General features: G+C 33.4%; 1 protein-coding gene across 1 annotated transcript; it reads left to right on the forward strand.

The window, feature by feature from the left end:
* The first annotated feature begins 7294 nt into the window (after nt 1-7294).
* Nucleotides 7295-9379, forward strand: LOC115977275 (F-box protein SKIP1). The gene is made up of 2 exons (XM_031099042.1): nt 7295-7758; nt 8505-9379. The coding sequence occupies exons 1-2, from the start codon at nt 7379-7381 to the stop codon at nt 9073-9075; spliced, it is 951 nt and encodes a 316-aa protein (XP_030954902.1). The 5' UTR covers nt 7295-7378; the 3' UTR covers nt 9076-9379.
* The last annotated feature ends 3249 nt before the right edge of the window (nt 9380-12628 follow it).

A 12628-nucleotide genomic window follows, 5' to 3' on the forward strand; every position in this document is an offset into this window, starting at 1 on the left:
AATTTTATGGATGCTAAAAACATGTTCTATAAGCTTGAATTTACATGTTTCTTAGCAAAAACTACTCAAAGAAGAGATAAATCCTAAACCCGTGCATCGCACGGGTTAGCGACTAGTTAATAAGTAATGTAGAAGTTAATACAAATAACCTGTTTAATTAATAGGTCATACATGACCTAAATAATCTATTATCAATTTCTATATATCTAAAATTAAAATACAATTACAATCATAAATATAGTAATAAACATATAATTACAACAAAAAATTAAGCAATAATAACAAAATTTAATACCTTTATTATTTAAACGGGTCAAACAGGTCAGATGGGTTCACATGTTAAACACGAACACGACTCGTTTATTAAACGAGTCAGCCGTGTCAACCCAAATATGACCTGAATCCATTTAGCCTCAACCCATGATCTATTTATAAACGGATTAGTCGTGTTAGGTTCGTAGGTCATGTCAGATTTTGCCACTCCTGCAGAAGGGTTTGTTCACAGTTCACATGACCAAGTATACTTGTGAGCTCTTTTTACTGTACCATCAAATCCTGTTTACAGAACTTTTATAAAACCCAGATGGCATAAATTCATTGCCTCCCAAATTGAGAACCAATGATATTTAATACTCCCACGGTTGATAGGTCCCATAAACCGTGGGAGAGGAAAATCATCCTTCTTTCAGGCGGATGATTTTCCTTTGAGAGTCGCCAAAAAGTGGGTGTGAACCTTAAACATGAAAGCAAATTTCATTAAAGGAAAAAAGGGTCACATCGACCAAGTTACAACCTTGGTCAATGTGACTTTTTTTTTTTATAAAATTAATTTTATAAAAAAAAAGGTCACGTCGATTAAGTTGTAACAAAAGAAAAATGAGTCACATCAACCAACAAAAGAAAAATAGGTCACATCGACCAAGTTTGAATTTTATCAAAAACTTTGTCGATGTAACCCTTTTTTCTTTAGTTGATAAAATTAATTTGGAGAATGTTAATTACCCAGCACCATTTAAGTGCAGAAAAGGCAAAAAAAAAAAAAAAAAATTTGTCAAAAAATTTTCAGTACTGCAAAATTGAAAAGTTGACATAAATTGGATAAAAAGACAAAATTTATGTTAGAAAAAAAGTAAAAAAATTTGTGCTTAACAGGGCACCGTGTGATATCCTCTTAACACAATCTAAATTAATTTTATCAACAATCTTAGTTGATGTGACCTTTTTTTTTCTTTTGTTTGTAAATTAATTTAAATTTCGTTAATGTATGTCTTAACAACACCTATTAATTTTAATTTCTTAAAATTTAAAAAAATATTAACAATTTTTTTAATTCTTAAAAAAATATTTTTAAAAATAGACAATTTAATATGCACACATTGACGGGATCCAATTAATTTTATCCCGCGAACAAAAGAAAAAAGGGTCACATCGATTAAGAATTTTATCAACAAAAGAATAGAGGGTAACATCGGCCAAGCTTGGTCGATGTGACCCTTTGGCCGCTGTGCCCTTTTTTCTGTTGTTGATAAAATTAATTTGCAACCTTGGCGACGTGACCCTTTTCTTTTTGTTGATAAAATTAATTAATTTGCAAGGTGATGTGACCCTTTGGCCGCTGTGACCCTTTTTTCTGTTGTTGATAAAATTAATTGTGTCTGGTTAATGTGTGCCCTAAGGGCACACATTAAACTTTCTATTTGTAGAAATATTTTCTCGAGAATTGAAAAAGTAATGACAGTTTTTTCAATTTTCGAAAAAATATTCCTACAAATAGAAAGTTTAATGTGTACCCTTAAGACACACATTAATAAAATCCAAATTAATTTGCAACCTTGGCGACGTGACCCTTTTCTTTTTGTTGATAAAATTAATTAATTTGCAAGGTGATGTGACCCTTTTTTGCTTGGCCGATGTGACCCTTTGGCCGCAGTGTCGTTTTTTCTGTCGTTGATAAAATTAATTTGCAAATTCTAAATGATAAGTTGTTATTGGTTTAAACTAATTCCACTACTGATATCATTTTTTTATCCATAAAAAATACCTTTCCACATAAAATTTGTTGTGAAACTATTGTGAAGATGTTGTGGACATAGCATTACTCCTTAAACTTTAAAATCAACCAATTTTTCTCTTAATATTTTGAAAAATAGCAAATATGTCATATTGTTATTCTCTCCGTTAAATCCTAATGAAAGCTTATGATTCTTAAAATATTTGTTTTGTAATTTCTAAAATATTCCTACTAAATTTTAACATCTCAAAAATTTTCTTTACGTATTTTGAGTTTTACATGGTAGTAATTCTCAGTTTCTTATTTTATTATTTCATTTTGACCTTTAAAAAATTGACACTTTAATAATTGTGAAAATATGATAAAAATGAATTGTGTCAGTATAACTGTATATGCACATATAAATATTTAAAAGAGAAGATAAAAAAAGTACAAGCAAAACCAGTATACTGTGAGGGAAAAAAATTTATTGTGAAAATAATTTTATCAATACTGGAGGCTAATGAATAGTGTAGATTGTTAAATAATTGTAAAAATATTGTCAAAATTTGTTAAGTCGGTGTAACTGTATATGCTCATATAAATAATAAATATTTAAAAGAAAAGACAAAAAATCACAAACATCACCGGCAAAAAAAAAAAAAAAAAGAGGCCAGATGAACAGTGCTCACGGGTTGAATAAACCAAACACTGTAGATAGAGGCATGGCCTCTTTTTATATTTTTTATATAGTTAGTAGATATAGTCCTTTGGGGGTCCCGTAAACAAATTTTATGGATTTGACCACCAAAGTGCGTCATTTGATGGGTCGCACTCTGGCACCATAAACTAATTGAATAATTTTCGTTTATTTCCATGAGAGTGTACTTTTATGGATTTGACCACGAAAGTGCGTCATTTGACAATGTGAAAACAGATATTTTCATAAATTTTGACGCACTTACAATTTATGAAAATATCTGTTTTCACATTGTATTTTCATAAATTGCAAGTGAAAACAGATATTTTCATAAATTACAAATGCGTCAAAATAAATTTTGACGCATTTGTAATTTATGAAAATATCTGTTTTCACATTATCAAATGACGCACTTTCGTGGTCAAATACATAAAAGTACACTCTCATGGAAACGAAAATTATTTACTTTGTTTATGGGACCCTCAAAGGAAAATCATATCCACCTCGAAGGACTATATAATAACCAATAAGCACATAAGCCAACAACAACACACAACACAACCCAACCTAACCCAAAATAGCTCCCTCCTGACTCCTTTTGAGCACCCTAAGCTAGCATAACATGGCTCCTCTCCCTTCCACTCCATCGTCCTCTTTTTCTTCTCCCCCAAACGGGTAACAATAGCTGAATATATCTTTTATTAACATTTCTTTTCAAATTTTGTTTTTGTTGCTTCCAGTATTGATATAATTAATTAGTTTCCTCTTGTTACTGCAGAGAAGAAATGCTGTTACTTTTGGACGGTAAACTTGCTGCTCAAGTACTGAGCTTGATCGTCCTCATCATCGCTCTCATCCTTGCACTACGTAAGTTTACAACTACCAACACTGGTAGTGGTACCCAAACGCTTCCTGGCGGCGACAACGTTACCATCAGCAGCGGCCAAGACGATATCCAACTCGCAGAACTGAACGTCTCCCCTGCCTGATGAGCACTGCAATATACTATATTGCCATGTAGGCTTCATCTTTACAGCTTGTTTTGGAGAAAATCACCTTCATGCTTTAATTAAGTTGGTTAGTTAATTAGTTTGAATTGCGTGAAATAAACTGTCTGTACGAGGCTTGCAGTTTGCTGCTTGTTCTGTATTATTTTCATATTTTGTTCATTTCCTTTTCTTTCTTTTCTTTTTTTGGATTAATTCTGCTATGCTTTGTAATATGCTCCGTTTGATTGAATAATGAAAAGGTGATTTTACTCCAAACCTTCCTGGTTGTGTATATTTCTCATTGTTTTTTTTGTACAAGTCATGCACTGGGTCTGGGTTTACTCCAAAACTTGCTTCTTTTGGTTTTTCGGTGCAGAATAACGTGCTGAGGTTTATGATACTGAATTCCTTCTTAATTCATTTTTTATTAATTAGATTTTTTTTCTTTAAAAAAAAGTGTGGATTTGGGCTTTTTCTTTCTGTTGACCGTTTGGGAAGTTTTTAAGCTGGAAATTGATTTGGGCCTCCAAATCCTTAACTTCCATTTTGGGCTCTCAAAAAATCAAAATAAAGATATGGATTTGGATGGATCTATATGAAAGCCCCAAATCAACATGGAAAGGAAAGTCCAAATAAAACCAAAAAAAAAAAAATGTAAAGGAGAGGTCACTTTTTTTAATTTTCGTTTTTGGCATGGCTCTCAGTGGTTTCCCTAATTGTCAATCAGCGATTATGATTTATGCATATTCAATTGCTCTTTCGGATAATTATTAGAGAGAAAAAAAAAATTGCTCCTTTAGGATGAATTTTTTTTTTTTGATAGGCTCTTTGGGATGATGGGTTGTCTTTTGGTTATGTTTACCTTGCTCATGTGGCATCTACTCTTGTCTTTGATTTCTCTTTTGGGATAATGGAGTAATGTTATTATATGTATAAACTATTTTATAATATTTTTACAAATAGTTGATGTGGCGAATTTTTATTGTTTCTTATTTGATCCAACTACTAACATCATATTTTCACTTATCAATAACCAAACACTATATCAACAATTTATAAAATAGTTTGTGAATTTAGAATTTCCTTAATTATGTCGTACGAACGAATTTGGTACCAAATGCCAGATTTGGGTGGTGGACAAGATAAAATACAATACAAGTTTATAAAAGTTGGGAAGTGATGGATTTAATGTGTGGCCCACAAACAGAAAATCCAGTTCCAAAATTTTGGGTTGAACTGAACAAAAGAAGATTCATAAGCCCAAAAATTTATCATGTCTTATAAATTTTTTTTTTGACCCAACTAGTATGTATGTTTTCGATTAGGTGTAGAGGGTATAGAGGGTAGGATTTGGATTGAGAGTCTTGTACCAATTATTGTTGAGCCTGACGTGAATTTAGGCTGGATTGGGTCTTAATTAGGGATTGTACAAACTGGCCCAAGGGGGGCAATTTTTAACATTGTTCGATTTTCAAATTTATGTGAAATTATGAAAGACAACTTTAACTAATTGAAAGCCATGCATTGAAAGATTTTGGCCATGAAATGATGAATTACAGTATAATTTTACTGAGAAATAATGAATATAAATTGAATAGATGCCATACTACAAGTGGTTATTAGATAAGGAATTGTAAAAAGTAGAAACATGACTTCTAAAACCCAATAAAGATCGATAGAATATGAAGGCAAGGTAGATAAGAAGAAAGTAATGACCAACAAAAAGAATATTAGAGAAGAACCTATCACATAAACAATCAGGAACAAAATGAATCACATAAGCTCATGAATAGACACATATAGATAAAAACCGTGGCGGAGCCAGGAATTTATATTTGGGAGGTCATATATAAATTTTTGTGTGTGTATGAAATGTAAAATAGTAATGTACAATAATACTTCATAATTGAATATGTATAAACAAAAGTATATTTAATTAAAATTAAACAATATTCAAATGTCAATACATAAAAAAAATATAATAAACAACAACTAAATACATGTGTATATATTGATTATAATATATTGATTATTATAATGATAAATAATATATTATAAGGAATTTAAAAAAGATAGCAATGAAAAAAAAAATTTTAAATAAAGAAAATACAAATACCTGGAAAGTGTTAAAAACTTATGGGTCAGCTGTTCAGCTGATCTTAGGGGCATAGATAGAGCACTGCACACTGCACAAGCACAGAAACTTCACAAATTGAGTCATAAATTCAGGGGCACGGCAATGAGTCACGCAATGACAATGACAATAACAACGACAAAGATAGAGGGAGAAAATCACTATTTCTTGTCTAAACTTGAACAAATAGTACTGCAAAACTTTTACTTTTAAACTGATAACAAAGCTTTGATTGAATGTCAATTTAAGAGTGTTCAACAATCTTAAGCCACTTGGAAATTTTTATGACAAACCTGAAAAAAAAAAAAATAAAAACATTAAACAACATTAGAAAAATATTACTGATTTATAAGTTGAATAGACAATTATAGATTACAAAACTTTTTTGTCTAATGATCCAAATAATATGAAATTGGTGTCATTGAAAATTAAATTTTAATAACTTCCTAACAATATGAAGATCACCTACAATGGAGATTAAGAAGACCACCATTTGATAACAATAAGTGATTATACTGAGAGAAAAAAGATAACGTTTAGAATACATGTCAACAAATGAAGAAAAATAAATCTTAATAACCATTAAAACATGCCAAATGTCATACTTAATTTTATTTTATTTATTAGTTAAGATAAGTCAGGTGGGTCAAGTGAAATTTCATTAATCTACCGCCCACTTTAACCCATTTGATCAACCAACCCGCGACCTTTCCGGTCAGGTTGAACAAGTAGGCAATTTTCTTAAAGTTACATTGAAGTTTTGAATTTATGTTGATGGTCACTCTTTAATAACCAAATCAAAATCAGTAAATCTAAAGTTACCGTAATTTTTACAAAATATTTCACAATAATTAAGATGAAAAATTGTGAATAATAGATAATAAAGTGGTGTCAATAATAAGATCAAATAAAAATCCATCAACTCAAATAAGAACTATTGTAACATTCTAGCATTATTGAATCAAAACAATTCATGTGATACAAAAAGAAGGGTCAAAATAACTAAATAATAATCTGGGTAAAATATGAGAAATTATTAGGTTCATCAAAGGACGGCTGAAGTGGTCATTTTTAGTCCTTCCAACTAATAATACAATACTATTTATGCAAATGTGATATCACCTGGTGATTTTTTTTCTTGATTAAGAAACTGACTCACACATTTGTATACATGATATCGTTTCATTGATTGGAAGAACTACTTTAGCTGTCTTCTCGGTGGACTTAATAATTTTCGTAAAATAATGTTAAAACTTCTAATTTGGACCAATGACAGCTAAGTTCAAGACATTTCAAAACTGTCAAATTTTACCATAAACTATTACTCATAACAGTTACTCATTTTTCTCTGCTCGATAATTTGGGGATAACTAGTTTTCTTGCAAAGGATAACAATATTTATCCACAAAAAAGAAAAAAAAAAACAGATAAAATGAAGAAGCCACACGTGTGTTGACAGGTGGCTAACTATAGAAGCTCCATCCACGCCTAAAATACAACCTATCCAGTATAAAGTATAAACTACAAGTACAAAACCAGAAAGACAAAGTTGAACCGATATCAAAATGGATAACAACAAGAAGAAGGAACAAGAAGAAGAAGGAGAAGGATCAGGATGCACCGAACCCGGATCCGATTGGGCAGATTTGACCCGTGAGTGCCTCACCAACATACTCTCCCGGCTAACCCTGGAGCAGCGATGGCTTAGACCCATGCTCGTCTGCAAGTCATGGCTCCAAGCCTGTACGGACTCTTCTCTCCACTCCAGCTTCGACGTCGAGCCCCACTTCGGCACCAACACCGACTCGCCTCGATTGTGGACCCCAGATTTCGAGAGAAAGATCGATTCCATGCTTCGATCCGTCGTCGTTTGGAGCGATCACTCGCTCACTGCCATTCGCACCCGTCACTGCTCCGATCTCGCTCTCTCTTTCGCCGCTGAAAGGTCCCTTTTTTTAATTAAACTTTCAATATTAAGACTTTTTTTTTAATTGGGTTTTTGTTTTTTTTTAGTTTTAATTATAAAGTTTGGTTTTTGGTTTTTTTTTTCATGTTACACTTGCACCATATTTTTGTATATATTGTTGGATCAATTTTTTGAAGGATAGAACTCAGATAATTCCTAATTTGTTTTTTCCAAGTTTCAGTATTTTATTTATTTATTTTTTTTTAAAACAAACAAACAAAGCTTTTCCATGAACAGTTTAATGATTGAATGATCAACATTTGTTTCAAAAACATCTTTACTTTTAAAAAATGCTTCATAAAGGACCATACCTTCGTATGATGGATGGAAAATGTTGACATAGAAAACGGAATTCAAGAAACTGAGGTTACTTTGATGATGTTGGAGCCTATGAAGTGGCATGAATTCCGTTTGTCACATCAGTTTTTTTTTCCATCAGATGATAAGGGGTTTTTTCATAACATGCTGAGATTTATAGGGGACTAAAGCAAAACATTCTAAAGTATAAGGATAATTTTGAAACAATGATTGAAGGTCGAGGACCAAATATGCAATTCAACCTTTTTTTTTTTTTTTTGGTTAGATTGTTTCTGGTTTAATATTGTGATTAGTCTGTTGATGATCCATAGCCAATCTCATTCTTTTGGGACTAAAGCTTTGTTGTTGTTCATTATGATCAAAGTGAATTTGATGTTGCCATGTTGGTCGTGTATTTGCATTTTCAGGTGCCCAAACCTTGAGGTCCTGTCAATCAAGAGCTGTCAGAATGTTACTGATGCATCTATGGCTAAGATAGCTTTTCGGTGCACCAAGCTTAGGGAAGTAGATATTAGCTACTGCTACGAGATATCTCATGAGTCATTGGTGTTAATTGGAAGGAATTGTCCAAACCTTAAAGTTCTGAAGCGAAATCTAATGAATTGGTTGGATTCTTCCCAACATTTTGGAGTTGTCCCTAATGAGTATCTAAATGCTTGTCCACAAGATGGGGACTCCGAAGCTGCTGCTATTGGAAAATATATGCCTTATTTGGAGCACCTTGAAATTCAGTTCTCCAAGTTGTCTGCTAAGGGCCTTACTTTGATATGCAAAGGCTGTGTGAACCTCAAGTACTTGGATTTGTCTGGTTGTACAAACTTGACTGGTCGGGATATTGCCAATGCATCATCGAATCTGAAGGTTCTGGAGATTAAGAAGCCAAATTTCTATATTCCAAGGTCAGTCTTTCACGCAGATAGGTATGGCCATTGGAGATTGTATGATGAGAGGTTTCAAACAGATGTTTTCCGGATTTGATCTGGCTAGCTGGATAATAAAATCTTTGGTATTTGATCATATTTGGGAAAACATCTTTTGTACTCTGGTCTAAGGAGCTCTTTACAACAAGGGTTCTGTAGCCAAGTTGCCTTATATGTTTAATAAATCCATGTACGGTGCCACATGTAGTTTGATTTCTATTATGTTTGTTTTCTTCTGTGTGATTTGTAATGCATTTTTTTTTTATAATCAAGAATCATCCTTTGATGTACACTTGTATGGTGATTTGGATTTACCAAATGTATACCTATTAAATTTCAGTAGGCTATTTCTTCTACATCTATTTTTTTTTTTTGTAAATCAATCAAGAAACTAAAAGTCCACTTTATTCTGCCCATTTTACTTTCGTTGCTGATCACCCCACAGTGTAGGGATGAATCTTCTACATGTGTTAACTCTTCACTAACATTGATACAACACCAAGGACTTTGATCTTTTGTCATCATTTATGGAGTTTTGATTTATCACACGCAATTAGGCATGGCAGAATCAAATTGTGGAAGTTGTTTAGGTAGCTTGTGCTATGTCTGCCGCACATGTGGAAGCCAAGGAAACAAGTGATGCAACTGAAGTTAACCTCTAGAAGCAGCCGAAGATAAGGCAGCAGAAGATATATGCCTCAAGTTTTTCTCGTATTTGAATTAAGTGATAGTTTCGTATTTGAATTATTTGGATTAGGATGTTGTTAGGTGGTTGTTATCTTTAGTAGAACTCCCTGGACATGGATTCATTCTATTATCTTGGGTAGGATTAGTGATAAGGTTATTTGTAATCTCTTTATTTGAATTAGTCCTGTTGATGTATTTAATCTATGAACCATGGAATAAGAGGCAAGAAAATATTATTTCCAAAATTCATTTCCTTTCTATTTGTTTTGGAGGGTTGTCCCCTCAAATATGACTAGTTAAAACCTTATCAATTAACTAAGTCATAGCAGCTTGTACAGTTGTACCTTTGGAGTTGAATCTAAGATTGTTATTTAAAGTTCTTAATATTTAGAGAGCACAACTTTTTGTTTTGAAAATTTCTTCAATATCTAAGAATTAATTTGGAAACAGGGAATTTCATGTTGAAGAGCCTGTTTTGGTTGATGAGTTCTTTTTTGTTTTTTTGGATAGGCAAATAGTGGGGGAAAGAGGAAGTAGGTTCGAACCACAAATCTTCGCACCACATTAATATTCCTGTGAGTTTAAACTCTTGACTATTGAATTCTTGAGAAATTACATCTTAGTTTTCAGTAGGCCCTAAGAAATGAGTTTTACCCTTCAAAAAAAAGAAAAGAGTTTTAGAAATCTTGGGAATTTAATGTAAGCTTAATGGGGAGAAAACAACACGTGACCATTTTGGTAGGTGTTACTGTGTTAGCCTTTTGAGATACAATAGACATGGCTTCATGTGGTGGCCTTGTACCAATGCCAACCACACAAATCCATGTGCATGAAGGAGGCATATCATGGGCTGGGCTGAGCAATGACTTTGAGATGTTGTGGGCAACAGCAGGTTATGCTACCCCTTGTGGTGCATTTCTATTCAGCTTGGCTGAATTTATGGCTTGGCGGTTGTACGGGTACGATCTCGGGCCCATTGAACTTTGGGCCCTGACCTTATGGTATAGTATGTGATCCCATGCCCATTGGACCTTTGACCTCGGTCCAGGCAAGCTTTAAAGCCCAATTTGGGCCCAAATGACATAATAGGTCCATCTTGTGGCCAAAATGGCCCATTAGTATTAATTTTTGAAATATTTAGCAACAGAGCACTGTTTCGAAAATAATTAGGGAAATACCACTTTTTCGGGCCCTATAGCGGCGTTTTCCTGCAAAATTTTTTTATAAGTCCCATAACAGGTTCAAGGGGCCCTATAGTGGCGTTTTTAAGCCCTATAGTGACGTTTTTGGGCCCTATAGCGGCGTTTTCCTGCAAAATTTTTTTATAAGTCCCATAACAGGTTCAAGGGGCCCTATAGTGGCATTTTTAAGCCCTATAGTGACGTTTTTGGGCCCTATAGCGGCGTTTTCCTGCAAATTTTTTTATGAGTCCCCATAACAAGTTCAAGGGGCCCTATAGTGGCGTTTTTTTAAGCCCTATAGTGACGTTTTCGAGCCCTATAGCGGCGTTTTCGGAAAAAGTGGTACTTCCCTAATTATTTCCGAAACAGTGCTCTGTTGCTAAATATTTCAAAAATTAATGCTAATGGGCCATTTTGGCCCCATCTTGTCCTGAACATATCAAAAACGAGCCCATGTCATTCCAGTATTGCCTTGGGGAGTATCATTGCCGAACATTCTTTTGGAGGCTGGAACCAATTCCAATGCTATTATCACCGTTCCGAATAGAGCATCTTCTTATTAGAAATGATGAGATTGGACCACATCTACATGAGTGAGATCAGGAAGTAATCATAACACCTCCACCCATCTCAAGCTATAAATAAGAGAATAGAATGAGAAAGGGGGCGCTGCTTGTGTGCAAAGCAGGGTTGGGGTGTCGATGCAATTGGAATGTTTAGTTAATGTGAGAAAAACACGGTTAAGTTGTGGCTTGACAAAGCATGATTGGACCGTATCAAGAAATAATTAGTGTTTTTTCATTTGTTGCTTTTTTGTTAAAATGAAATCGATGCTCGTTGTTAAAACGTTTATAGGTTTTGGCTTGAGTTGAATGATAGTTTTTTAAGCATCGAAGCTATCTTATGAAGCTAGCATAAGATGTAGAAATTTCCTTTTAGAATAGGGTGTGTTTAGAGATTATTGACAACAAGCTCTTTATCTACTCATCTCACATGTGTGCAGATGTGTGATTAGGAGCCTGTAATAATTAAAGAGAAACAAGGATGAAAGAAATATCGTCTGTAACTGTTTGTTATTTTCTTGACTTGTAATTTAAAGAGATAACAGAGAAAGGTTGGGGATCTAGCAAGATTCAAACACTCTAGTCCTTAAATTGATCTAAATATGCTTACCCCCAGCTTAAACCTTAAATTGATGTCTTACATATTCACCAAGACAGTCAAAAGAAGAAAACAGAAATGACCAATCCCAACACAACATGCCTAAGTGCCACCAAAAACAGGGAAGAGGATTTTAGTAAAAGGGAGTTTGCCGCATTCCGGTTGTTACGTGAATTACGAGGGCGAAGGTTAGCGGTACCCCCATAAACTGTGTTAGTACATTTTAAATTAAAGTTGTTAAAGAAATATTAAAACTCAAAATAACTGAAGATGAATAAAGAGATAAGTTATAATAAAAATTGTTAAAGAAAGAGTTGTTAAAGAAAGAGTTACTTGTATGTAAGTTAGATTAAATAAATTAAGAGAAGTTTTCTAAACTAATAAATAACATGTAGGTTATGTGAAGGGTTGGAAGACTATATATACGGCTATGGTATGGACTAATTTCATATCAAGAGTGAATGAAGAAAATAGTTAAAAGCAAAGTGTATTGTGTGAGAAAGCGAATTCTATAATATTTCTAAACACTTGAGAAATTTCGGGCCAAAGAAAGGTGTTCTTCTGGTGGAGCTTTGGGCTTGA

Source organism: Quercus lobata, chromosome 2 (genome assembly GCF_001633185.2).
Source record: "Quercus lobata isolate SW786 chromosome 2, ValleyOak3.0 Primary Assembly, whole genome shotgun sequence".
Taxonomy (NCBI): Eukaryota; Viridiplantae; Streptophyta; class Magnoliopsida; order Fagales; family Fagaceae; genus Quercus; species Quercus lobata.